This window comes from Aspergillus fumigatus, chromosome 2 (genome assembly GCF_000002655.1).
Source record: "Aspergillus fumigatus Af293 chromosome 2, whole genome shotgun sequence".
NCBI lineage: Eukaryota > Fungi > Ascomycota > Eurotiomycetes > Eurotiales > Aspergillaceae > Aspergillus > Aspergillus fumigatus.
The window spans coordinates 300,857-326,662 of NC_007195.1; the positions used below are offsets into that span (position 1 = coordinate 300,857).

The 25,806-nt window shown below is 51.1% G+C and overlaps 9 protein-coding genes across 9 annotated transcripts; 4 read left to right on the forward strand and 5 right to left on the reverse strand.

Annotated features, from left to right (window-relative positions):
- Positions 1-1,288: 1,288 nt before the first annotated feature.
- On the forward strand, positions 1,289-3,421 carry AFUA_2G01270 (NADPH oxidase family protein; the record flags this gene model as incomplete). Its single annotated transcript, XM_744170.3, has 6 exons — positions 1,289-1,531; positions 1,591-2,029; positions 2,091-2,254; positions 2,345-2,744; positions 2,815-2,976; positions 3,027-3,421. The coding sequence occupies exons 1-6, from the start codon at positions 1,292-1,294 to the stop codon at positions 3,419-3,421; spliced, it is 1,800 nt and encodes a 599-aa protein (XP_749263.1). The 5' UTR covers positions 1,289-1,291.
- Positions 3,422-3,891: 470 nt separating this feature from the next.
- AFUA_2G01280 (D-mandelate dehydrogenase-like dehydrogenase) lies at positions 3,892-5,003 on the reverse strand (the record flags this gene model as incomplete). The annotated part of the gene is made up of 2 exons (XM_744171.1): positions 3,892-4,628; positions 4,688-5,003. The coding sequence occupies 2 exons, from the start codon at positions 5,001-5,003 to the stop codon at positions 3,892-3,894; spliced, it is 1,053 nt and encodes a 350-aa protein (XP_749264.1).
- A 285-nt stretch (positions 5,004-5,288) lies between these two features.
- AFUA_2G01290 (type I polyketide synthase) lies at positions 5,289-13,850 on the reverse strand (the record flags this gene model as incomplete). Its single annotated transcript, XM_744172.2, has 14 exons — positions 5,289-6,149; positions 6,205-6,525; positions 6,584-8,346; positions 8,408-8,496; positions 8,561-8,622; positions 8,686-9,021; positions 9,080-11,429; positions 11,488-11,647; positions 11,707-11,827; positions 11,874-12,434; positions 12,489-12,648; positions 12,699-12,783; positions 12,836-13,184; positions 13,239-13,850. 14 exons carry the CDS (start codon positions 13,848-13,850, stop codon positions 5,289-5,291), a joined length of 7,830 nt encoding a protein of 2,609 aa, XP_749265.2.
- A 303-nt stretch (positions 13,851-14,153) lies between these two features.
- AFUA_2G01300 (uncharacterized protein) lies at positions 14,154-15,188 on the forward strand (the record flags this gene model as incomplete). The annotated part of the gene is made up of 4 exons (XM_744173.3): positions 14,154-14,318; positions 14,369-14,471; positions 14,525-14,592; positions 14,641-15,188. Exons 3-4 carry the CDS (start codon positions 14,583-14,585, stop codon positions 15,186-15,188), a joined length of 558 nt encoding a protein of 185 aa, XP_749266.2. The 5' UTR covers positions 14,154-14,318; positions 14,369-14,471; positions 14,525-14,582.
- A 75-nt stretch (positions 15,189-15,263) lies between these two features.
- AFUA_2G01310 (putative EF-hand calcium-binding domain protein) lies at positions 15,264-16,115 on the reverse strand (the record flags this gene model as incomplete). Its single annotated transcript, XM_744174.2, has 2 exons — positions 15,264-15,985; positions 16,055-16,115. 2 exons carry the CDS (start codon positions 16,113-16,115, stop codon positions 15,264-15,266), a joined length of 783 nt encoding a protein of 260 aa, XP_749267.2.
- Positions 16,116-16,680: 565 nt separating this feature from the next.
- Positions 16,681-20,139, reverse strand: AFUA_2G01320 (putative potassium/sodium P-type ATPase; the record flags this gene model as incomplete). The annotated part of the gene is made up of 5 exons (XM_744175.1): positions 16,681-17,517; positions 17,564-19,466; positions 19,521-19,615; positions 19,675-19,801; positions 19,862-20,139. The coding sequence occupies 5 exons, from the start codon at positions 20,137-20,139 to the stop codon at positions 16,681-16,683; spliced, it is 3,240 nt and encodes a 1,079-aa protein (XP_749268.1).
- A 1,323-nt stretch (positions 20,140-21,462) lies between these two features.
- Positions 21,463-22,524, forward strand: AFUA_2G01330 (putative exosome complex subunit Rrp46; the record flags this gene model as incomplete). Its single annotated transcript, XM_744176.3, has 2 exons — positions 21,463-22,029; positions 22,111-22,524. Exons 1-2 carry the CDS (start codon positions 21,694-21,696, stop codon positions 22,522-22,524), a joined length of 750 nt encoding a protein of 249 aa, XP_749269.2. The 5' UTR covers positions 21,463-21,693.
- A 548-nt stretch (positions 22,525-23,072) lies between these two features.
- AFUA_2G01340 (uncharacterized protein) lies at positions 23,073-23,438 on the reverse strand (the record flags this gene model as incomplete). The annotated part of the gene is made up of 2 exons (XM_744177.1): positions 23,073-23,093; positions 23,250-23,438. The coding sequence occupies 2 exons, from the start codon at positions 23,436-23,438 to the stop codon at positions 23,073-23,075; spliced, it is 210 nt and encodes a 69-aa protein (XP_749270.1).
- An 80-nt stretch (positions 23,439-23,518) lies between these two features.
- Positions 23,519-25,642, forward strand: AFUA_2G01350 (putative NAD+ kinase Utr1; the record flags this gene model as incomplete). Its single annotated transcript, XM_744178.2, has 2 exons — positions 23,519-25,080; positions 25,137-25,642. Exons 1-2 carry the CDS (start codon positions 23,613-23,615, stop codon positions 25,640-25,642), a joined length of 1,974 nt encoding a protein of 657 aa, XP_749271.1. The 5' UTR covers positions 23,519-23,612.
- Between the last annotated feature and the right edge of the window lie 164 nt (positions 25,643-25,806).

Sequence of the window (25,806 nt, forward strand, 5' to 3'; positions counted from 1 at the left end):
TTGACCTCGAGACTACGGTGGTATCCACGCGCACCTACCGACATCATCGACCCCAGAACAAGAAGTCCTGTTGGTTCTTCGACCCCAGACTGGAGATTCACTCTCTATCTAAGCGCGCTCTGCGTGTTGTCTAGGCCTTTTGATACGATCCTGAATCAGCAACGTTGCAACATTGACTCGTTGCATTCTCCCGGCTTTTTTTTGCGACAAGAAATAAAGCCACTAGAGGGCCTTTTTTGCTTACATCATGAGTCTTACTGCTATGCAATTGCTCTGGTATAGCTAGGATGACGATACGACGTCTGTGGCTTAGAAACTCTCAATACAGAATGAACCTGGTCAGACGGTCCTGCTGGTGAATGGAGGGATCCTGGCGGGCCAGCGAGCTCAGTGAGCAGCCGCGAGCTACATCTTTGATTGCAGTGAACCAGAAGAAACTGACGACAAGAATGTTATCTCGTGATAAGCTCAGGCTGGACAGGCAGCTGCTGCGTCATAGGGTCAGAACCTGCATGATGACGAGGCCCTGGACATCCTCAACGTCAATTCTTGTTGAACAATGGAGCAAGACTTGTGCGCAGGGCGAGCAATCAAGCTTTCGGTATTCGCGGAATCTGGCGATTCTGCATGACTTTCCGTTTTCGGAACTACCGTTCCATCGGAGAGCAGGGGCCCATTCGCAGACTCCAATAACTCAATCTAAGTCTAAGACATCGGGTAATAACTTGACCAGAAATCCCGGCTGTCGGCAATGCTGTGTAAAATTGCCCATCGAACCTCAATCGAGAGTGTTGGTTTGTTTCGAGACCCAGAAATAATATTGACCTCCGCTGTGATCTAGACGGGCTCCACGCTCCAAGTCTCTCACATTCCACAGCGAAGCTCAGCTGAGTTAAGACATCAACGCCTGACATTCTCCATGGTTGCACTAGCTGGCTTCACTGACGCTGATCCTTTTGTCATTAGTCTTCCTTGTAGCTTGTTGGGTAACTCTTTGCGTTACTACGTATTCCATGATGACTGCGAGATGGTGGATGACGGCATCAGGAGGAGAGGTCATTTTAGAAGCACTCTCACATCATGGCTGGGACTATTTTTATTATTCACAGCCTGGTGTTTTGAGTTGATGATTTGACTGCTCTAACTTCTGCAAGAACTCTCTTCCATTCCCGGCCTTTTCGCCAGTTTGGAAGCAAGCGCATGTGCAGCTTTTGCCGCTGCTATACTTCGGATCCACTCTGTTCGTCCGTTATTCAACTCGTGATTTGAATGTTTCTTTTGAACTCAGGAAATGGGAGTAGAACTCGGAGGACCAGGGGTAGACCACTCCCACCCTGGCTACCCTCATCGTCCTATGAACCCGGTATTGGCGACACCTCTCTTTGTCCTCAGCGGGGTCTTTACCGTTCTATTCCTGTGTCGGGTGGTCATAAGGTTTCAGCATCGCCGTCGTTTACGTGAGATTCTTCAGACAGAGGACCAGTGCAAGTTTTCGCGGACCAGCGTCATCTTTGCCTGGATTAAGAAACATGTACTTTATGCACCATTGGTTTCAAAACGGCACAGTCGCGAATTTCAACTGCTAAACAGGCTTCATATGGGAAGCATACCCTTACGACTGGAAGCTACGTTAGTTCTGGGATATATCACGACCAATTTGCTTTTCTTGTTCGTCCTAGTCGACTGGTGGACGGACTATCAAGAAAAGATGTACCAACTAAAATATGCCGCTGGACATCTGGCAGTGATGAATTCACCTGTGCTCGTCTTGAGCGCGGGTCGGAACAATCCCCTCATCCCACTTCTGGGCATTCCTTTCGACACATTCAATTTCCTGCACCGCTGGGTCGGACGAGTCATGATAGCTGGGGCCCTGATTCATATGGGCTGTGTCATTGGGGCCCAGGCAATGCAGGGTGGGTGGTTCAGCCGTCTCAAATGATGGCCGCTGCTGACAAGGGCAACAGTATCCATGGACGCAATCACGAAGGAACTTTGGAGTCAGCCTTTCTATGTATATGGGATGATTGTAAGTGATCCGTCTCGGCGAATGCTTCACCAATTGGCATTACTGATGGCCGTGATGGTAGGCCCTTATTGCATTTGTAGTTATTTTCTTTCAATCAGTATCACCAATTCGGCATGCATTCTACGAAGCCTTTCTTCATTTTCATATATTCCTCGCAATCATGGCATTTGTTGGGCTGTGGTATCATCTGCGTGGCTTGGCCCAGCAGCGGGTTCTTTTGGCCACGTTGATCCTTTGGGGTCTTGATGTGAGTTATCTGCCCTTGATCAGCTCTTGGTCATCAATTAAGTTCGCACTGCTCATGCTTCTCTCCAGAGGATTGCACGTCTCGTCAGCATTCTCTGGCGGAATTGCGGCAAACAGCGTACTTCTGCTACCGTTGAACTGTTGCCTGGAGACGTCGCCCGGGTTGAGGTCGCTGTGTCGCGTCCCTGGAAATTCAAGGCCGGACAGTATATGTACCTCTATATCCCATCGCTAGGACTATGGACCTCGCATCCGTTCTCCGTAGCATGGACATCCTCAGATCGAATGACAACCAACAAAAAGCGCGATTCAAGCGACTCGTTCAATGTATTGCTGGGGGGACGGCAACGGACTACCATGTCATTCCTGATCAAGCGGCGAGATGGATTTACCAACAAGCTGTTGACGAAGGTTCACAGATCCGAGGCAGGGAGGTTTAACGCGACTGCGTTGGCAGAAGGGCCATTCGGTATGCATCATGACTCTATCCCCTTTTGCGAACGGGAAATATATCATGTGCTTACATACGGGGGACATAGGGGGGCTTCACTCGCTTGCATCTTATGGTACGGTACTGCTCATCGCAGGGGGAATAGGGATAACTCCCCCACTTTCGTACCTGCATGAGTTTGCCGATGGTTTCTCCGACCGATCGATGGCGGTGCGGAGAGTCACCTTGGTATGGGTTGTACGCCACCTGGGTAGGTTCTATAGGTCAAAGAGCAAATGAACATGGTCTAACCCCAGTTAGAACATCTGGACTGGATCCAGCCGTGGATGGCCTCTCTATTCGACCATCCAGCCGTCGAAGCCCCGAACGAGCGCAAGCAAACCTCATACTTTCAGCTTTCTAAATTCTCCTTAACAATTCAAGTCTACGTGACAGCAAAAGGGTATACCACAGACGAACACTTATCCAACAAGAGCCCTTGGACCAAATCGCCACCATCAACTGTGTCTATCAGCATCAAGCACGGCAAACCATCGTTTGCGGAAGTTGTGGAGGCGGAGATGGAGCAGCAAGTTGGTGCGATGGCTGTCAGTGTCTGCGGCCCTGGAGGAATGGGCGACGATGTGAGACAGGCCGTTCGTGAACGTCAGAATGGACGGTTGGTTGATCTTTATGAAGATACGTTTTCTTGGTAGATTTGCACTACCATTAGAAATGCTGGCGTTTTGGGATCGTGAATAGAAATACAAATTAGAAGATGTAAGATTTCAGTCATTTCAGTGAAAACAGCGTGGGTTAGCCGTAATGATAGTGTCTTGAACACCCGATAAGGCGAAGAGTTGCCTAATCGGGCAATAGTTGGGTGTCCCAGTCCGCCACGTCTAGACCCTGGACCAACACAAATCCTGGTTCCTGATCTTCAGCCATCGGCTTTTCCCTCCAACATGCTACATTCACCACACTTCACACTTTACACGAAATTCAAGAGGCTGCTGATGACGACGTACTAAATGTCATGATTATTACTCTAAATACTGCTGCAGCGTCTGATCTACCTGTGTGTGTGTGTGTGTGTGTGTGTGTGTGCAGCCAAGCAAGCAAGCAAGCAAGCAAGCAAGCAAGCAAGCAAGCAAGCAAGCAAGCAAGCAAGCAACTAAGCAATCGATCACAGCATACTCTTTGGCGTCTTGATCAAATGCAGATTTACCGGCGTCAAAGCCTTCCCTCTCAGCAAAAACTCCTCAATATTCTCCATCGCCAACCGTTCAAAACCCACATGCGTGTCAACCGTACCGCCGGCATTATGCGACATCATCATCACTCGCCCATGTCTCGCCAGCCGGGGATGCACATACGGCTCCTCTGCATGAACATCCAACCCAGCAGCCGAGATCTGCCCTTCATCAAGAGCCCGCAATAGCGCCTCCTCGTCAACCAATGATCCCCGCGCGATATTGATGAACCGCGCCCCGCGCTTGAACTTCCCCAGCCTCTCCGCATCGATCAGCGTCCTCCCCGCAAACGGCGTTGCGACCACCACGCAATCCGCCAACCCCAGCAATTCGTCCAGCTCGCCCATGAACCGCGCGCCAACGGCGTTCTCGGCCTCGGCCGATTTGCGCACGAGATCGTGGTACGCGATCTGCATGCCGAAGGCGGCGTGCGCTTTCTTGGCGATCGTGTACCCGATCTGGCCCAGCCCGATGATGCCTAGGATGCGGCCGCGCGGGTTCAGCGCCGTCAGTGGGGAGTTCTTGTGTGCGTCGAGGAAGCGCTGGGGGTTGCAAGAGTGCGCGGCCTGGTGTGACCAAGCGAGGTTGCGGAAGACCGCAAGGATGAGGAAGAGCGTCATGTCGGCGACTGATTCTGAGGAGGCGGCGGCGCCGTTGCAGTATACGATTCCTTTTCATCGCTGTTAGCTAGGCGATTCTGCCTCCGTGCTGGGTTGGGAGCGCACGCACCGTGCTGTGCGAAGATATCTACGTCGGCCCAGTCGTAGCCTGCGCCTGCGGAGGCCATGATGCGTACTGACGGCGGGAGGAGGGGGATGAGTTCCGCGTCCCACCGGCCCATTTCACCACCTGTATTCCAGAAGGGGCGGAAAATTGCATGAAAGTCCCCCCAGCGACGCTCTTTCAGGGCCCGCATGAATTCGCCCCGTTCGCGCTCTGCGGCCGTGGGCTGGATGATTTCGAATTCCGAGGCGAAGCGCTCGTAAACATCGTGGTTGTACTTGATGTTGTCACCTATATGGAGAACTCGATATTTGGACGTCATTTTGCCTTTCGATATTTTTTTTTAAGTTATATACTAGGGCTACGGCTTGTCCTCCATGGGAGTTGTCTTATACAAAAGTATCCCGCCCCGATCAATTGCCGAGATCAAAAACCGATAGCCGACACAGCAGATCTCCGACATCCAACCCGCCCATCTATAGCCGTCACAGACCGATACCAGTACCTGGCCAGCGATGATCTTTTTATAAACTCGAATTATGTCTTTCATAGGTGAGGTGGCTGATCCTCCGACACAAACGACTCCACGCTCTTCTCCGCACGCGCCCTACTTCAATTGAGCTCGGTCAAGATCCCACTCTGCTCTTCGGTAGTCACTCTTCCGAACTGCAAGTCCAACGGCAGAGGCGATGTTCGCGCCGCCAAGAATGTCAAAGATGGCGATGTCCGCACGGAGTTCTCTCGAGAACCAGTTCCGCAGTTCCACTGCCGCCAGGGAATCGACTCCGTACTGATGTATGGGCTTGTCAACGTCGATCTCAGTAAGAGGTAATGAGAGCATCTTGGAGAGCTTGATCTTCAGCTGCTCTGTCACTGCTGCAGTGATATCGGCTACGGATCCTGCGCTTGCGAAGAGAGCAGCGAAATTGGTATGCTCCGCCTTCCCAAGAATGCCAGCGTCCGTCCCTTCGGCCAATGTCATATGTTGGTAAAATGGCCGCCTGATCCATTCCGTGGTTGTCATGCCTTTCTCCCGCAGCTTTGGAGTCATTCCAACCACCACCTGACTTTTCAACAATGGAATCTCGTCCAGACTTGGATTACAGTAGATATCCAGCAGCGCATGAAGATCAGACTCTGTGATCTGCTGGAAGACAGTACTTGCCAACGTCCTTTCTCGGAGCGCCAAGTTGTCTTTTAAGACACCAACGTTCAGAAACATCCCAAGGTCAAACGACACAGCTTTCTCGCCCATTGCAACGCGGTACCGTGCTAGGCCGTCTTCAAACGTATTGCCAGCGGCGTAACCAGATGCTCCTCGTGCGCCGTATATTCCAGCAACAGATGACATTAACACGAAAAAATTCATTCTTCTCGGAAGAAGCTCGTGTAAATTCCACGAGCCTTGGGCTTTAGGCGTGGTAGAAGCTTTCCAGGATTCGAAAGATATGCCTTCGAAATGAGCGTCCTATGAAAGCAAAGATGTCAGTCAACGTTCTTGGATATCGACTTATCAAACTTACACTAACGACCATCGATGCTTGGACGCATCCTTTGATCGGAGGCATCGTCTGACCAAACTCGTACAAGACGGCTTTCAGGCATTCCCTGTCTGTAATGTCACACGCGGGCGTAGCAACTCTTGCGCCTTTGGCTTCTAGCTCTCTGATCAGGTCGGGGGCATGTGGGTTCTGAGACCCCGATCGCGAAAGTAGAATTAGATTTCGAGCTCCCCTCTCAACAAACCAGCGAGCGATGTTCCTCCCTAAGCCGCCTAGGCCACCTGCGATGAGATATGTTTCATTCGGACTAAACAGGTACTCTGGTCTCGTTTCCAGGACGGTCTATGCTTGGTTAGCTAGCATTCTGTGCACAGCTTTGGAGGGGAGGGGAGCAGCATACCATTACCTCGTCCGTGTCTCTCATCTCCAAAACAGCCTTCCCTGAGTTCTTGCCGCTCTGCATTTGCCTGAATGCAACTTCAATGTCTGATATGCCATAGACTTGAAGTGGATCCGGAAGGGAGATCTTCCCCTCCCTTAACAATGACAATATAGTTTCCAGTGCCGCTGTCACAACGTGTGGGCGATCCATTGTCATCGCGGCCAGATCAACCGCAGCAAAAGTTATATTCTGCTCGAATTGCAACATTGGGAGCTTTGCGTTGGACAAGATATCGTTTTTCCCAATTTCGATGAACCGACCGTACGGTGCGATTGACTCCCAAGAAGCGATAAGCCCTTCGGAAGACAACGAATTGAGAACTACATCGACGCCTTTGTTGTTTGTGAGAAGCTTGATTCCTTTGGCGAATAGCGTGCTTCGACTCGAGAAGATATGGTTCTCGGGAACGTTGTACTTCTCTACCAGGAACCGTTTTTTATTCTCATTGGAGACAGTCGTGAAAACACTCGCACCGAGGAGCTGAGCGATTTGGATGGCAGCTTGCCCCGTTCCTCCAGCACCTGAATGAATCAGGATTGTTTCTCCTTGTTGAAGTCGAGCGATTTGATTGAGCGCGATCCACGCTGTGGCATACGCGACTGGCAAAGCTGCGGCTTCTGAAAAGGAGAGCATAGTGTCTGGAATCTTTATGACGGCCATATTTTCTTTAAGACGGACATAGTTTGCGTGCCGACTGGGATAACACGCCAAAACTCTGTCTCCCGGTTGAAACTTGCGGCATGAGGGTCCAACCTTTGTAACTATTCCTGCGAATTCAGCCCCCAGTGCCTCACTGTCCAACCGTCCCAGTGCAATTAGGACATCCCGGAAATTAAGACCGACACTCTTCACTTGAACTTCGAATTCTGTAGGTTTGAGTGGCTTCCGGTGTGAAGTGTCCTCCACGAAGTGGAGAGTGTTCAACAGACCAGGGGAGCCGATCTCAAGTCTGAGCCGGGGCCCAGCACCGAACTGTCGTAATGCTTTCTGTTGAGGGAGCTTCTTTGCTGAAATTTCCTGGTTGACCCCAGTGGCGTGGACCAGGCGGCCGACGTGAAGCATGCCGTCAAGCTCTGTGTAATCTGTGTCGATGCTAGTATCATGAGTCACAGCAGAGATCGCTAGTTTGGCAATCTGTTGTGCCTGGTGCTTGATCGACGCCTTTTGATCCAGGGAGAGGATGGTCAGTCTTGTCCTGTGGTTTTCCTCTCTGAGGACTCTAAACAGTCCGTCCACGAGCCGATATTTGGGACATGGTTCTTGTCCGCCCCCACCATTTACCCAGATAAGATTCCTCGTAGAAGATAGCAAGCTCTGAAGACGCTTAAACTCTTGCTCGTTTATCTCGTACAGATGGGGACTGTATCCTTCCAGAACCGTGATATCAAGACTGTTTGTGGGATCTTCTTGTATCAGGGAATGTCCCACTGGTCTCTGCGTTACATTGGCCAATCCCGCACGCACGAGCTGTGCTTCAAGCTCACCGGCCAATTCTACTTGCGCATAGTTAGCAGGATCAAGGATGATACTTATCTTCAGCGACTTTTCAACCGCGGGCGTATCATCAACGGCAGTCGAGAGAATTAGACTAGCCTCCTGACAGTCACCGTGGCTATAGTCGTCCATCACGACATCGCAGCCAGAAAATCCGGCTTCCTTCAAGTGTCTGTCCCATTGGGCTGGGTCTGCGCATGGATTCTTCTGACGGTAGGGCTCGAGTCCTGAGAGTGTCAGAGAAGCTTGTGCAATTTCAGCTTTAGGGCAGAGAAGGGAAAGACGTACCTCGCCACCATCCTTCAAACAAGCCAAAGACAAACGTCGTCCGGATAGCGCCCGGCCGGGTGATTTCGATGAGTATAAGCTTTCCCCCACTGTAGGAGATGATATCAGTTATTACTCGCATATAGTTTCGGCACATTAATGGAACGACCATACGGCTTCAGCAACTTGCGGACATTCTTCAGGCTCGCAGACAAATCTTTTGTAGCATGCAAAACCTAAGGTAGCAGGCAGGTTAGATGGTGTCCCTACTCTCAAAACGTACAAACTCATGAGCTCACCAGAAATGCAACAACCATGTCATATGTTCCACATTCGAATCCCTCCAGCCCAGGATCCTGCTCGATATCAAGCATCTTGAACCTCATCCGCGTGCCCTGAGATGCAAACAGGTCCTGTGCCTTCGGAAAGAATGACCCAGATATATCCGTGAAGTTCCATTGACCATAGCGAGGCACCGTGGCATCGTTTTCCGAGTTTGTAGAAAGGACCTTGAGGCAGAATTGAGTCATGGCGCCGCTTCCAGCACCGACTTCAAGGATTTTCATGTGTGGATTCTTGTGAGCCTGAGCATCCAAATACCGAGCAAATTGCCGAATACGCGGGAGAGAGTGAACCTGCAGATCATGGTCATCTGGCTGTCATTCGAAATGTCATCGTGGCGCCCTGGCTTACCATTTCATAATAAGAGTCATCAAGTAGGTTTTCTTGGAATAGGAGAACCATGGGGTCGATTTCTCCTTTGACGAACTTGAAAAGATTCCTACAGACTGTGCTCACAAGTAGTCCTCGCTTGTTCGTGCTCTCAAGTTTTGCATGTATGTCGTTAACGAAGCTCTCGTCCTTCATGCGGTTCCTCCATGTTGCAGAGCTGAAGGGAGAGTAACCTAACTCAAGTGCTCTTTGCTGATCTACCATCCACTCCATGTACCTCTGCATATGGGGAGGGTGATCGATCTTGACGTCGGGGATCGACTTCAGCACTTTGTCAACATATGTTGTAACAAGGAAGTCCAATTCAGTAAAGTACTGGACTGGGTCTTCGCTGATTGACTCCCCACTTCCACAAAATGCTCGGATTTCCTCGTTCTCCAGCAAGTCGAGGTCAGGCTTCCATTCTATATGGTGACACAGGTTCTCCGTCTGCAGTTGATCGTCTTCTGAAACGCCCTCTGAGCTTTCCAGTGCTGTGACTCTAAGGTTTCTGATGGTCAGGAGTGCACGCGTCATCTCGCAATCAACTGCAGTCATTGAATACCGAGCATCCCCAGTAGCTGACCTGTGAGAACTCGCATGCACCTTGATACTATCTGCTGTCGGATGGCTCAACCCGCTGTTCGATATCCAAGCTTGGTCAATCCGTGTCGGAACAGCCACAGGCTTTTTCTGGCTTCCGTACGTCACGATACCGGCCATCATGTGGATAACGGCGTCCAATGTGGTAGGGTGAATTGTATGAGGCTGAGCAACTGCTGAGCTCGCGTCCTCCACCCACCTGTAGGTGCGGACATCCGAGACAAATTGGCCATTGGGCTTTCCATCGCACCGGAGAGCTGTGATTGCCTTGAAGTTTGGTCCATAATGGTAGCCACAGGCAAATATATCTTCGTAGAACTGGGATGCGTCGATGGGTTCCGAGCATTTATATGCTGCATTCTGATATGATTGCACAAGGCCCTTCTGCCACTCGTGTTCCACTCGGCCGTTGGTATTCAGTCCCATCTCGCCAGACTCGAATGCAGCTTGAATAGAGCCAGTGGAGTTCTCAATCCAGGTGTTGTTGTCGTACGAACATATCCGGAATTCGTACCAGCCGCTACTATCTGCCTTTCCTTCTCTGACGCGCTTCATGTGTAAATTTGTCTCGATGCCGTCCGCATGTGTAGGTATATGCAGTGCAGATGAAAACACGGCATCTTTGATATTGAAGCCCACGATGACTTTGTCTGGCTCAACAAGCTGCTTGATCGCCTCCACCGCCATGACCAACATGCCTGCCGCCGGGTAGAGAATTGTATTATTGATCTTGTGATCATGAACCCACGGCATCTCAGAGACTCGGATGATGTTCCTCCAGGTAGCTTCCATGGGGTTGCCATCTGGATCTGGGATACCGACAAGGTCCAGACGGCCGAATCTCCTGCATCTGTAGCCCTTGCTTTTTCGGCTCTCGCGCCAGTATGATGCAGAATGGTTGAACGGGTATTCGGGAAGGTTACTGAGCACATGTCTTTGGTTAGTTCCACTGTAGGCAGTTTTGTTGACCAGTGCCAGATTGATTGGGTATCCGTAGCAATGCAAGCGACCTGCGCAGTCCAGGGCAGTCTTCACAGCAGATTTATTTCGTACTAGAACTGAAAGATAAGGGATATCGGCTTGCTTGTTGATGCTCTTGAGTATATCTCTGCATGGGCCTTGCAATGCTGCGTGCGGGCCAATCTCCAAGAGATGATTGATAGCCATGTGATAGCGATGGCTTCGATCGATTTTCCTGGTCTGCTTTCTTGAAGAAGAACAGATGCGGCTCACAGCATCGGAGAACAACACTGGAGACACCATATTCCGTACCCAGTATGCAGGGTCCATCAGCTCAAGACTTGAGACCCAATCTCCAGTTACAGAAGACAACATGACCGGGATCTTCTTCTTCTCACAGCTCGGCTTCTCCAACGTTCCCATTGCAGACTGATACTCGTCTGCGAGTTTCTGCATCTGGGATGAGTGATATGCGACGTTGACCATCAACTTCCGTGAGAAGACCTCGTCCTGCTGTAGTAGATCATGCAGGGTGTCAATTTGCTCTGCTTCGCCTGACACTGTCACGCTTTTAGGACTGTTGATACAGGCGACGACTAGTGTCGAATCTTGGATCCTATTGATATATTCTTCGGTGTCCTTCTTGGATAGTCCTACCGCAAGCATGGAACCTTTCATTGAACTAAGCTTTTCAAGCTTTGCCGCCAAGAAACCTCTGTAATATGAAGCTTTCAACGCAGACCGTTTTGAAAGACCTCCGGCGCAGTATCTGCGTCATCTATTGTCAGTCACATTGAAATAATGAATATATTGGGAGGCAAAAGTACGCAGCAGCAATTTCTCCTGAGGAGTGTCCGACAACTGCCGACGGGACAACTCCCCAGCTGTCAAGCAGATCAACGAGAGCGACCTGAAGAGCAGTCGACATAGGTTGGCCATAAGCGGGGTTATTCACGTTGGTATCAGATTTGGACTTTTGTAGCTCGTCTGGAGATCATCGTAAGCCATCTTGATACAGGCTGAATGAGACTTGAGACGGCAATTACTTAGCAGATCCCAGGTGCACCCTAGTGTTTTCAGGTACTTCGCGGACTCCGCGAGACTGTCCGCAAATATAGGATACCGATATAACAGCTCGCGACCCATTGCGTGCCATTGAGCTCCTTGCTATGAACCATTAGCTTCTGCCGTCTCCGATATATCATAGTCTTACTCCAGTAAACAAGAACGCTATGTGAGACTCGTCGGTAGATCTGATTGCAGGCGTAAAGCGGTCTGCTAGGCTTCCGAGATCCTCCAAAGCATCCCCAATAGCATAGCTCCGCCATTGGAGGTGACTGCGGCGCTGACCGAGGGTATATGCCAGGTCGAGCAGATATTGACGTCGCTGACTTCTGGAGAACTCCCGCTTGTCTGATAGAAACGGCTTCCAGGTTTCTACAAGTCGCTCAATTCCTTCTTCGTCTGCGGTTGACCACACAAGGAGCTGATGGGTTTCCTCCTCGTCATGCAATCCATTCGGATGATCGTCGTTTGGTTGATCGCTTCCGGCATTCGTGGTATAACCACACTTCCCGTGAGCCACTAGAGCAGTGACTTCAAGCGATGGAGGTACGACCACTGTCTGATGACGGCTACCTTCGATCCCCATAAGTCGAAGCGAATTGTACGCATCGTCCAAAACAACATGGCAATTCGACCCACCGAAGCCAAACGAGCTCACAGACGCTCTTCGTAGGTCATTCTCGGGCCATGGAATAGCCTTTTGCAGAACCTATTGCGCGAAAGCAGTTAGGACGGTCGACTCAAGCTGGATACTCTTCCAAACCTTTAAATTGAGGAACTCTTCATCGATTTGAGGATTGAGGAACTGCAAGTTTCGCGAATTCGGTGGGATGATGCCTTTCTCTAATGCTAGAATTACTTTTATGACACCTGCAACCCCACTGGCTCCTTCGAGATGCCCTATGTTCGATTTGACGGATCCACTACAGTGTCTTAGGGTAGTTCTCGCTCGGAGTGACCAGGCGGGACTTACACGTATAATGGCTGCTCGGGAGACCTATACCGGCGAAAAGCCGTCCCTATCGCTCTTATTTCGATTGGGTCTCCAATTGGGGTCCCTAAGTCTGGTTAACTGAGAGGGAACTTCCTGGAGTCTCATTGAGTAAATACCAGTGCCGTGCGCTTCGAAATATCGAGTCAGTGACATATCCAGACCAGCCTTTTTGTACGTATCTCTGATCAGGCGGACCTGCGCCTCTTTGCTAGGCTGAGTGATGCCGGGTGTCTTTCCATCCTGATTAGAAGAGGATGACCTTATAACGGCCCTGATAGTGTCTCCGTCACGTATAGCATTATCGAATCGCTTGATCACTATGACACCAATTCCCTCGCCTCTTGCATATCCATTTGCACGGCTATCAAAGCTGTAGCTGTGGCTATCCGGAGATAGCAGTCCCAGATTGTCCAAGCTCATGGTCAATTCTGGGGTTAGTATCACATTGCTTCCAATTGCCAGACCCTGCCAAAACTTTAGCAAGAAAAGCCACAAGGATTTGTCCTTCTGTCAACATACCATATCAGCATCTCTACTCCAGATTGATTGGCATGTCATATCCAAGGCGATCAAGCTGCTTGAACATGCAGTATCAACCGCAGCGCTCGGGCCTAGAAGATCAAAGAACCAGCTGACTCGATTAGCAAGCATATTCCGCGACGTGCCCACGGCCGTGTATTTAGGCATATCTAGCGGATCCTTAGTCTGCAGCAAAAAGTAGTCATCGCTGAATGAGCCTGCGATCACACTCGTCTTGGAGCCGGCAACTTTCTCCATTGGAAGACCTGCGTTTTCCAGGGCTCGGTACACAGTCTCTAGGACCATACGTTGCTGGGGATCCATTGCCTCCGCTTCCGCAGCACTCATTGCGAAGAATGGCGCGTCAAATGTTGCTATATTATCCTTGAGAAAGTGTCCTCCGCGCATCGAGATGCTGTCGAGACGGTTGCGATCGGGATAGTAGTGGGCATCGATGTTCAACCGGTCGGCTGGAAACTCGGACGACACACATCTGCCATCGAGCAACATCTGCCAGAAGGAGTCTGATGAAGTTGCATCCTCGGGGAATTTAAAGGAGAAGCCTACCACCGCTAATGGTGGAAGACCGTCGGTTGATGTGATGCCTGCCATTATGAAAAGTCAATGCAGCGGCCTCGGAAAGAAAGATGATAGCGCTGAACCTGTCTAAATATAATGACGATTATCTGGTTAATATACTTCGTTTCAATGATGGACATCCTAGGGAAGAGAACCTAGCGACCGGTGGGTAATGCTGTTGTAAAGCGAAATTTGTCATTCGTCACTTGTCGAGAGCCCCAACACGGCAGGACGCCTGAACTGAACTACTAGCTGCTAGCTTGCGACGATGCAGCTCCTCATCGTGCACTTGACCACTATCATTGGCCATATTACGCTAAATGTGTTGGCTATACACCCTCCCGTCTATTTGAAATTCAACAAATAGGCAAATGAGTGCCGAGGTGACCCACAGCAGCGACAGTTGATAAATGGTTTCCATCACTTGTTTTGTCTTCCTCGAATCATTTCTCATCCGGAAGTAAGACGACAATTTCGTTGAGCAAAGATGCGCATTCTCTGGTAGGTGACCATAGCCAAGCGCCACAGGTCGAGCTGCTAACAGAGAGCAGTCTCCATGGAGCAGGCACCAACTCTCGGGTAAGCTTCGAGCCAAACGCAACATCAAGAAATAAAGAAGTTGACAAGCGTCAAAGATCTTCGAGATGCAGACAGGTAGAAACAGCCTTCTCCTTGCAGATCGAAACTGACGGAACAGCCGCCATCAGGTACGAGCTAGCAGATAGCCACGTCTACGATTTCGTCGAAGGCATCATTCCTTGGAGCATGTACCCTGGTCCGTAGGTTTCCTGAACCTATACATAATCGGAAACTAATTTGACAGGTGTCGAAACGATCGCCTTGGACAACGAACCTGTCTTCGCTTACTTTGACGACAAAGACCCGCAGAGTGGGCTCGTCGTCTATCAGCATTTTGAACAACACCTGCGAAATGAAGGGCCATACGACGGCGTAATTGCATTCAGTCAGGCGGCAACGATGATCCTGACATACCTGATATATGTTTTCAGCAGAAGGAACCGAGGAGACGAAGTTGACTGCCCGTTCAGATTCGCTGTACTTTTCTCGATTGTCCGGCCGCCAATTGACTATGAAGAATTACAGAGGGGAAGGTTTGTAGAGGTGGACTTGGGTGATGTCAAGGATATTGTCGAGATCCCCACGGTCCATGTATGGGGTGCACTGGAAGAGAGTGCCAGCCAAGCAGCCATGGCAAGCGACGCCTGCAGGTCAGATATGAAATGGACGTATGTTCACGATCGAGGGCATGAAATTCCAGGCTCTGGGAGCAAAGATGCGGTGACAAAAACAGCAAATGCGATACGAAGGGCAATAGAGACTGCGTCGGATCATCTCGCTATTAAACAGTAGCCAAGCTCATAATCAAATCCCAAACATTATACGTCCAACACTGCCGCAATGTCTATAACTACCACCAAGAAGCTCCTATGCAGACGCCTCCAGTAGCACCCACCTTACCAACTCCGCAATGGTCCGACTCACCCTATCCGTCCGGGGAATCTCATGCCCGCCCCCATGATCAAACACCCTCCTCTTTCCCGGCTCACAAATCCCCGAAAGCTGCACCCCAGCCGCATACCTCGGATCCTTAGACCCATAAACATGCACCGTCGGAACCCCCACCGTAAACGGGCCCCGGATCGCCCCCCGAAGCTCCTCCTCATCCACCGCCCCACCCCTCGACGCATCACCCATCCAACGCGCCGACCCCCTCGCCAATATCGACGCAGAATGAGCCTGCGTCGCCAACGCCTCCCTCCCGGCCCGATCGCGCTCCTTTACTGCGTCAGAAACCTCAAACCCTATGCTCTCAAGTAGCTTCAGTGGCGGCCCGCCGCAGATGAAGATCGCCGCTTTGAACGGCGGAGGCTGCGTGGGGTCCTGCGCTTGGTGGAGGAGGAGCATCGCGGTGCCGAGGGCGCAGCCCTGCGAGAACATCATCACCGCATCGTAGGGGCCCCGTTCTGCGATGAGGCCCTTCAGCCAGGTACAGGTTTTGGTGATTGCCTCGGGAGAATCATCTTCCCAGAAGGAGTAGTAGGGGGCGGGGTAGAAGAGGTCGATTCCCGCTGCGGCAGTGGAGGGGTAGCAGCCGTCTATGAAGTCGAAGTCGATGTCGAGGTCATTGAGGTGAGAGCGAAAGCTTGCTGGGAGGGAGAGGGGTTAGTTGCGAGCTGTTGATCAGCAAGGGCGAGCGGGGTAGGTAGATTACGGACCCGTCTGGGACTTGAATATAGCGCCGCTGGTGCCTTTGCCGTGGAGGCACAACACCTTCATTATTATGGCGGGATTGGGGTCTGCAAGTGGGATCGTAGACAGATGGGGAGATCACTCTGAAAGATGTTGAGAAAAGTATAGAATAATGCCAACCTCGCAAGACATTCACTGAGGCTGGATTCCAAAATCCTCCGTCAGCATGCCGCCCCCACTACATCTGCAGCCTGCAAGTTGGTTTGGCTTCATGTAGTTTGCCAGTTCGAATGGACATTTTCCCTGGACACAGCGATGGTTTTGCTGGCGTCAGCTTTGAGTGATTTCCCTTCGTCGATCACTGTCTATGGTTATATAGTTTAGCTGGCTGTCCTCCTTGCAAGTTATGAGACGCCATTTAATATATATTCCAAGCAACCAATCGTAAGTTGAAGGATCAGCGCGCTATACGAAAACTAAAGAAAGCAAATCGGCGATAGAGCAAAGCAAATGTCAACAGGTGAATCTAGTCAACGACAAATAACAAAGGCAACGTGTGTTGAACACCTGCAACCCGTCGGAGCTGCCGGAAATGGTTGAGCATTCTCGGGCTCTGTTCAACATTCTACCCTAGTCTTGCACCCCACGTCCTCTACTTCATCTCCACGCTGGCATTGGCACTCATCGACAAAAGAGTACATGGCGTCAGCGTCAAACCAGCTCTCATCTCAGTATCCCCCATTGTGAGCGTTGCGTTCTTCCCGCTTCCAATCCCGTAAGCCCGCTTGATCGCCTTCCAACTTTCCACGAGCGCCAGGTACACAGCGACACATCCAAAGACGATTCCCCACTCCCATCCGATACCTTGGTGTTTGAAGACCAGTCTGTTGACGGCAGGCAAGTAGATCACCGGAAAGGCCACCACGAAGCCGGCAATCACTGCCCAAAATAGGAACCGATTTCTCCATATGGACTGCACTACAGAGAGCTTGCCGGGATATTTATCAGGATCTAGATTGAATAGAGACCGGGAGAAGTGCTTGACCTCCCATGCTGTGATCAGTAGAAGAAATGTCAGCGAGGCGTAGGTAGTAGCACGCGCTCGGAAGACGACGTTGCATGTTTCGTTCCAGCCATTGTTGCAGTCCTCTCCCAGGTCCGAAATACCAGCACCGGCCCCATAGATGACGCATACAAAGGCCACCAGGCACAAAGATCCCATGAAGGTACCGTAGATCATCTTGTCCGTGATAAGCTCTTTGGTGAAGACGCCAACCTTCAGGTCATGCGGTGGACGGTACATCAGATCAGGCTGCCCTTCTTCCAACCCTAACCCTAAAGCTAGAAACGATGAAGTGACTAGGTTGGCCCAGAGAATTTCAAGCGGCGAAAGAGGGAATATCGAGTCTCCCTGTTCATCCTTAAACGCGAGAGCTATCAACAGCAGGATCACTTGAGCGATATTTGATATAAGCAGGTGCATCAGGAACTGCAGGTGTTAGTCATGCCCATACAAAACCGCAAGTCGAGATTACCTTCTGAATATTGTCGAAAAGCCGTCTTCCCTCCTCCACTGCCTTCACGATAGATGAAAAGTTATCATCCGCGAGTACCATGTCGGCCGCTTCTTTTGCGACATCGCTGCCATTCTTGCCCATTGCAATGCCAACATCTGCGCGTTTCAGGGCGGGCGAGTCGTTGACTCCGTCGCCTGTCATCACACAGAAAGCGCCGCGTCGATGCATCGCCTCAACCATTCGAACCTTTGTTGCAGGGCTGCATCTAGCGATCACAAGAGGTAGCTGCTCAATGGCGTCTATGTCAGCATCAGACAGCTCGTCAAACTCGGCAGCAGCCATGACTACGCGACATGATCTGCTATCCAACATTGGACCAAGAATTCCGACTTCCGACGCAATTGCTGTCGCCGTCTTGATGTGGTCACCGGTGAGCATATGTACGGTGATTCCGGCCATCTGACACTTGCGCACAGCAGCAGCGGTTTCGGCGCGCGGAGGGTCGTAAAGCCCTACGAGGCCACAGAACTCAAGATTGACTTCAGCCATGGCGCGAGAGGACACTTGGGATTCGTCTTCGAGGGGTGCTCTTTTGTGTGCAATGCACAGGACACGAAGTCCTTCCCCAGCCATCCTATCAGCTTCATACTGGATTTCTTCCTTTTCCTTCTCAGAAATGGCGAGACCTGGCAGAACAGCTTCGGGGGCTCCCTTCGTATACACCTCGTTCATGCTCTCGCCCGAGTTTTTGTAGACGATTGTCATCCGCTTAATAGAAGAGTCAAACGGATACTCTGTGTGGAGCTGCATACCGGCTCTCTGCAGTATAGTCGATTTCTCGTAACCCACCCGCAGCGCCAAAACGTTCAGGGCGACCTCGGTGGGTTCCCCCACAGCAGTCCAGCGACCACTTGAGGGGCCAGATGGCTCCTCATTTTGGACGACTGACATATTACATAAAGAGATAGTGGTGAGAAAAGTAGAGAGAGCCGGGTTATCACAATGCTTTTCAGGAGCCCAGCCAGACCCGTTCAATTGAACTAAACCGCTGGTAGGGTCGTATGGGTCGGTGGTATCCTGAACGGTCAGAACACCAGCACCTGGTATCCACGCCGTACGTGCAATCATTCTTCCTTGCGTCAATGTTCCTGTCTTGTCAGAGCAAATGTTTGTAACACCCCCCACAGCTTCCAAACATTGCAGCTTCCGGACGATGACGTTCCCCTTGGCCATTGCTTTGGTGCCCACCGCCATGGTTATCGTGAGCACAGCAATTAAGGATTCTGGAATGACAGCGACGCCAATGGCTATTCCGTATATCAGGACTTCTCCTTCAATGTCCCACTTGTTGACCGAAAAGACGATAATAGCTAGAAGAACTGCAAGAGCAAAAAGAAGGAGCGCAAATTTACTCAACTTTACCTGTAATGGCGTACCAGCGAGACCGAGGACATTTTCCGCTGTTGATTTGACACGGCGGACGGCCTGAACGAGCCTACTGGAGTCGGCGTCGTCCGAAGTCTCCTGGAGAAGTTTAGCTATTCTGCCCACTTCGGTTTTCATTCCAGTGGCAGTGACGATTCCAGTTGCCCGTCCTTGTGTCATGCTACATCCAGAATATGCCATGTTGGTTCTGTCGCCGATGGGCATATTGTGGGAAGAAAGGACAATGTGCGGGGTCTTGTTCACAGGCAAAGATTCGCCCGTTAGCAAGGCCTCATCCATTGATACATTTGTGCCGTCTATCAATCTTAGGTCCGCAGGAACGATGTCGCCAACTGTGAGGTGAACAACGTCGCCAAGGACGACAGACTCCGCCGGGACGGAGACCACGCGGCCATCTCGCAGTACCTTACATACAGGTGCGGACAGTCGATGCAGCGACATAATTGTTTTTTCTGCCCGGTAGTCTTGGACGAACCTGTGAAATATTGATCAATCTGATGCCATCAAAAACCAGAGTATGTAAGCCTACCCCACGACAATGTTGAGGACAATGACTGCTGTGATCACACCTCCCTCGATGTAATCGTGGATACCGAAGGATATTGCCATAGTGATGAGGAGGACCTGGTTCGACATTGGTATCATTTGGAGACCAGGGTGTGGCCCTGCAGGAGTGATCATACCATAGTTAGACTATTGGAAACCTGCCTCAGCAGTATTTTCCAGGTCGATACGCCCTCGATCTCCTGCACCCTGTTCGGGCCATCCCGCTCCAAGCGAGTGGCAGCTTCCCCACTTGACAGGCCATTTCTGGAAAGCCGAGTCAGAGAGACGTGATACAGACGGACAGGACCGAAAATGTTAACTTACTGAATATCGACCTGGAGTAGACTTGCCAGTCGTTCAGGAGGCAGTGTGTGTGCACAGTGAGCTGAGCTTTCATCATCGCCAAAGGCAGCGTTTGCCGACTCAATGAGGTTTGGTGTCGAGAATTCTAGAGTGGCAGGATACTCTAGCTTCTCCACGCCGAGTTCTGCTTTTACTTCACATATGTGATTGCTTGGAACGGAAGTGTGTTTGTCCGTACAAGGACATATAGGAGGCTCTGTCGATTCCTCGACATCAGGCGGAGACGTTTCAATGCCCATCCAATTAAGGTTCGTACAGATGTGGGAAACCCCTTTGATGTATATCCGACTTACAAGCCTCAGTGAATGATGATGGGGTTGGTTCTGCGTCTCTGATGTTGAAAGACAAGTGAATGTTAGGTTACGTATAGAGGTGCGGGGATTGTCCTAAGTTATACCAGTCATCGTATGGATGAAGCCCAGGTGTTGACCTGATAAACGTGAGGGGTTGCCATGCTTCCATCATCCCCTGCATGGAATATCATTGGAAACCGATGGATCGCTCGATCTTGGCCGAGTTCATTTGTACCTCAGTGTCGCCGACACTGGTTGAAAGGGCAGTAACACCAAATTCTGGGACCGCTAGAGGCTTGGGCCATGGATGGCTGGCCGTTGGATTGGTTGGCGATTGATCCGAGGACAGCCTCGCCGAGGCCGAAAAGACTCCTTACTCCATCATGATTCGTTCCCATACCCAAAAGCTATGATCCTTACTCGAGGCCAAGGATGCGAAGTAGGCCATGCATGCTCATATATCGGTGGGAGCTTATACCGCAAGATACTCAAAACCACGTCCACGTGAGACGTCAATGCAGGCCAGAAGCAGTATCAACCTTGGATATTTGCTACTATGTGTACCTAGGTACGTCTAACTCGATGTGACAAGCATACAGCAGGCACCAATGCATGAGAGTTGGTGCTAATTACTGAGATCTCTAATAAACCGATTCTTGTGTGACGGACAACCATCTCCGTGAGTGGAGCAGTACGGAGTAGTCCCAGAATGAATTCGGAAATCCTTGGCTGCCAGAGTCATTCACTGCCACATTGCCAATGTTCTCGGCGCTTGGAGATCGAATAGTAACAGTGGGGAAGTGCTTCTAATTCAGATATTCCCAGTAAAATGACCCGAACATGGAAGAATGACACTGGTCATTTGGCAGCTGGAGTAGAGAGCTTGGAACGATGCAGTAAGTCACATGATACGGAGTAGTTCTGCTTGGTATGACTCAAAAGAATGGCAGCGCATTCAATCTGATTCCTTTTCACTTCGTATGAATGCTGCAGGTTAGTGCTGCAGTATCGATAGGAAAATACAACAGAGTAGGCCGCCAGTAATCATGTGTCCTCTTGAGCTCAGGAGTGGCAGATACGGTAGGAATCATTGGGCCGGACCGCCGTCTGTTACTACCTGAATCATGCATAAACAAGAAATAAAGCTGCACAAGACAAGATATAGACATGTTAGGTGTATTATACCTCTCTCTAGAGGCATGTGTGTTGTTCCCTGCCATGCGTAGGTGCCATATCCAAGTACTCAGTCCTTGAAGTGGAGTGGGCCAGTGATGTAGCCAGATCAGCCAATCGGGAAAAAGCCCGCATTGTTCAACCTTTCCATGCTGCCAAAATTTCCAGGCTGAGGACTGTCGCTCTGTCTCTCCCTGCCCATAGCAGCTTCTTCTTTGACGACAACCCCCCCGTCGATTATCCGCTTTTCCGAGAGACCTGGTGCTCTTCCCTGGTCTTTCTTTAGGTGTTCAGCTTGTTTCCGACCGGGAATCATCGCAAGGTACAATGGTTGGGCCAACCGCCTCCCTTACTCCTCTAAAACGCGCCGACGGATCGGCATCCTACAAATGTCCTTCATCGGGGTTCGACATCCTGGGTTCCGTAAATGCTCCTGTCGAGCTGCCTGGCCGCCGCGATGCATTGAAGCCTGAAGAGGCGACTATCGAAGTTTTTGTGAAGCCTGGGACCACTCCTGGTGGTGTTGGTGAAAGATATGTGGAGGGAATCCTGAAAACTATGCTGGGGAGGTTGATTCTGGGACGAGAGAAGGGATATCCTCGTCGAGGCGTTGTCCTTACATTGGCAATTGTGGGTGGTGAGAGCGTCTGTCGGGGAGATTCGGTGAGTGTCTATTCTCAATCGTAGTGGAATCTTATTGCTTAGGCGAAAGTGGGCATGGCTGACTTTGCCTGGACTCAACAGTATCTGACTCTTCTTCCTGCTCTTCTCCATGCTTCGCTTCTGGCTCTAATCTCAGCTTCTGTTCCCCTATCGATGACCTTTGCTGCATCCATCCTGGCAGTCACATCGTCGGGAGATATTATCCGCCAGCCTTCTGTTAGCCAAGCGGCAGCCGCGAAATCTCTTCACGTTCTGGCATTCTCCAGCAAGGGCCATCTACTTCTGAACGAAAGCCAGGGAACATTCGACTTCGCTACATGGGAAAAAGTTCATCAGCATGCCTCCGCAATCTGTCGCGGCACGTTGGCCGGCAACGCCGATGACGATGTCAGTATGGGGGAAGAGGGAGGTGAACAAGGGTTGGAGAAATTTATGCGGGAGACTATTGAGGACAAAGTCTACCAGGATTATGCTTGGAAGATTGATGCGGCGTGATGTTGGGGCTAGGGTGATCACAGCTGCATGAACACATTGATAGCACATAGGTGCTATTTCGGGATGCACCTTCAAGCCATGGCTTCCCGCGCATTCGGCAACGTCAGATTCGCTCTTTTGGCATGACCCGAGTGCATTTGGGCGTCCGCACTATTGCCAGGCGCATCCTAGGGCCCTGCCATTGGTGCGCACAGGCGTTTTGCTCTCCGGAGTCGCCATGTTTTATGGGTTCTTCCATGAGGCCATACCACACGACACGCTAATCTAGCCCCCGGCTCTAAGTTTCTGGCCTCGATGTGCTATCACGCTGTTGAGTCCTGCTAGACTATCTCTGCCCATTGCTGGGGATATCCGTTGTGACACTGAAGTTCTAAATATGGATCACCAATTGGAGGAAGCAACTCCCCCAACCTGCAGAAGTAGGACTGATTTAGCCAGTTATACAATCTAATCTATACAATACTTGACCTTATTGGCACGATGCTTCTCCCTTCACGCTCCCGCGTCTGCTCAATGGCTGTCCCCTCCCACTGCCGAGACCAAAACCTTCATGTTAGAGAGAGCCAGTCCTATCCCAAGAAACACGTAGCACTTCTTAGGGCAGCAAGATGATGATATGCATGCCATCGGAAAGAATGCTGCTTTTACCTTGTTCTGAAGATGCAAAACCACATGCATTAGAATGATTTGTGATCGGTTTGAAATGATGATGAAAGATTACGGACCATGGAAGCAGATCGAAATGCTGACTGGGCTGCCATAATTTGCCGGACATTCTTGACTCGCGTTCCCTGGCTGAGGAAGAGGCCAAACCCCGTTACATCCGAACCCGGCTGCCGCGGCTGCTCCACGTTCTCCAGTATGTGTACACTACGGAGCACAGTCGGCCCTTTTCCGCCGTCTATGTTGGCCATCTTGCCTTTTTTTGTCCATCTTTCGCTGGAAATAACAATAAATCCGCCGTATGTCTGAGAGACACAGCAATCCCCCCCCCACCCCCCAAGTCAATGGAATAATCACAAATTCCCCCTTCCAAGGCAGTCGGCCCTACACCTCCGCTAATTCATTCGCGGGCTTTATCATCGCTCATGGCTTCCTCTTCTTCAAGCCATGGCCCCCTGAAACCCCAGTCCGACACCCTTCCCTCTGAATGCTCAGCTCTCTTGTCATCTTCATCACCGCCGCTCTCCTCGGCAACCCCGCTATCAGATCCAACTTCTCCAGACTCTTGTCCCTTGACGTCCACCACTGTCGGTGTATCACTCCTTCGGGATTATGCCAGTCATATAGATCCTTCTCAGTCGACAAATGATCTTCATGTGAACCAATCCACCTCCGGGCTGTCCAACAGTAGGGCCAACGTGCCGCAGAAGCTTGAGCTTCACCAGCAGGAAGCGCCGCCCGTCGCCTCGTTACCGACGTCCCCTTTCCTCTCATTCCGCACTGCGGGCCCCTTGGGTTCGCAGCATCGCAAGAACGCATCGTCAAGCGACCTTATACCCCGACAGACGATCATGAAGGCCCTGGCGTCGCGACCGTCGCTGTGCACCAATCCGAATTCCAATGCGCCGCTGGCGGCGTCTCTCGGATTACTAGCTACAAGCCCCACCTCGAGCTCTTCAGCGGAGACGGAGCAGCAACGGTCCAGCAACTCGTCGTCACAGAAGCTTTCGGCGGCTCTTTCGAACCTACAGCTGGGCAAATACCTGGAAAGGTCGCCCTCAACGGCGCAACTGGTCCTGCAATCGCCATGCTTTTTCCATCGACGGTTCGACGATGCCGTCAACATTCAGAAGGTGCTGGAGGAAATATCCGACGATGAGTGGTTGTCGCATTCGCGGCTGGTACAAACTGCAACCGGAGTGCGGGAGGTGTCGAAGCAGCTTCAAAGGCGGCCGATCAAACGGGCAGTGAAAAATGTGATGATTGTGACAAAGGCGCGTGATAACCGTTTGGTGTACCTGACGCGAGAGCTAGCCGAGTGGCTTCTCTCGACCCCGCGATATGGGAGCGACCTGGGGGTGAATGTATGGGTCGATTCTAAACTACGGAATTCCAAGCGATTCGACGCCGCCGGACTGCTGCAATCTGAGCCGCGATTTGAGCAGATGTTGCATTATTGGACTCCGGATCTCTGTTGGGCCGCTCCGGAGAAGTTTGATCTTGTCCTTACGCTAGGCGGGGATGGTACGGTTCTCTTCACGTCGTGGCTTTTCCAGCGGATCGTTCCGCCGGTGCTCTGCTTCTCACTGGGAAGCCTGGGCTTTCTGACGAATTTCGAGTTTGAGAACTACAAGTCCCATTTGAATGATGTCATGGGAGATGTTGGTATGCGGGTCAACCTTAGAATGCGGTTCACCTGCACGGTCTTCCGCAAAGACCGAAGCAAAGGGGCAGAAGCAGGTGCAGTCGAAGAAGGAGAGCAGTTCGAGGTCCTGAACGAGTTAGTCATCGACCGGGGGCCTTCACCTTATGTGTCAAATCTTGAGCTGTACGCCGACAATGATCTCTTGACCGTTGTTCAGGCGGACGGCTGCATCTTCTCCACGCCAACTGGTAAGTTCTCTGCACTTGGCTCAGATGGTCTACAAATCCGCTAACGCACTGGTTAGGCTCGACGGCATACTCTCTGTCTGCAGGTGGCTCTCTTATTCATCCTTCTATTCCGGGCATTCTCCTTACTCCTATCTGCCCCCATACGCTGTCTTTCCGTCCAATGGTATTGTCAGACTCGCTGTTGCTCCGTATCGCCGTTCCGACGGGATCCCGCTCCAGTGCCTATTGTTCATTTGATGGCAAGGGACGCGTTGAACTTCGTCAAGGGGACTATGTGACTGTTGAAGCCAGCCAGTACCCCTTTCCTACCGTGGTCTCGGGGAGCGGGGAATGGTTTGAAAGTGTGCAGCGGGCGCTGCGCTGGAACACCCGCGGAGCCGTTCAGAAAAGCTGGAATCGCGATGGGACTGATGATATATCTGCGGACGAGGAGGAGGAGGAATGGGACATTGATACCGATGCCGGTCTGGTTGGCACCGATAGCGGTCTTGGGCCCAGCGAGGACGGTGACTCGGGGACTACCAGTCCGATGAAGCGACAGATGAGCCTGCTCAATATGTAGCTGGCTCCGGCGGCGTTTGTATATTCTCGCTTTCTCTTTATTCGTTGTATTCGTGTTACACTTTACTGCAGTGCTCTCCGCGAGACATTGCGGATTCATCATGGGACTGGCGTTGGTTATATATTTGTTCACGGGATATGGGACATTCACTTTGCTCGAGAACA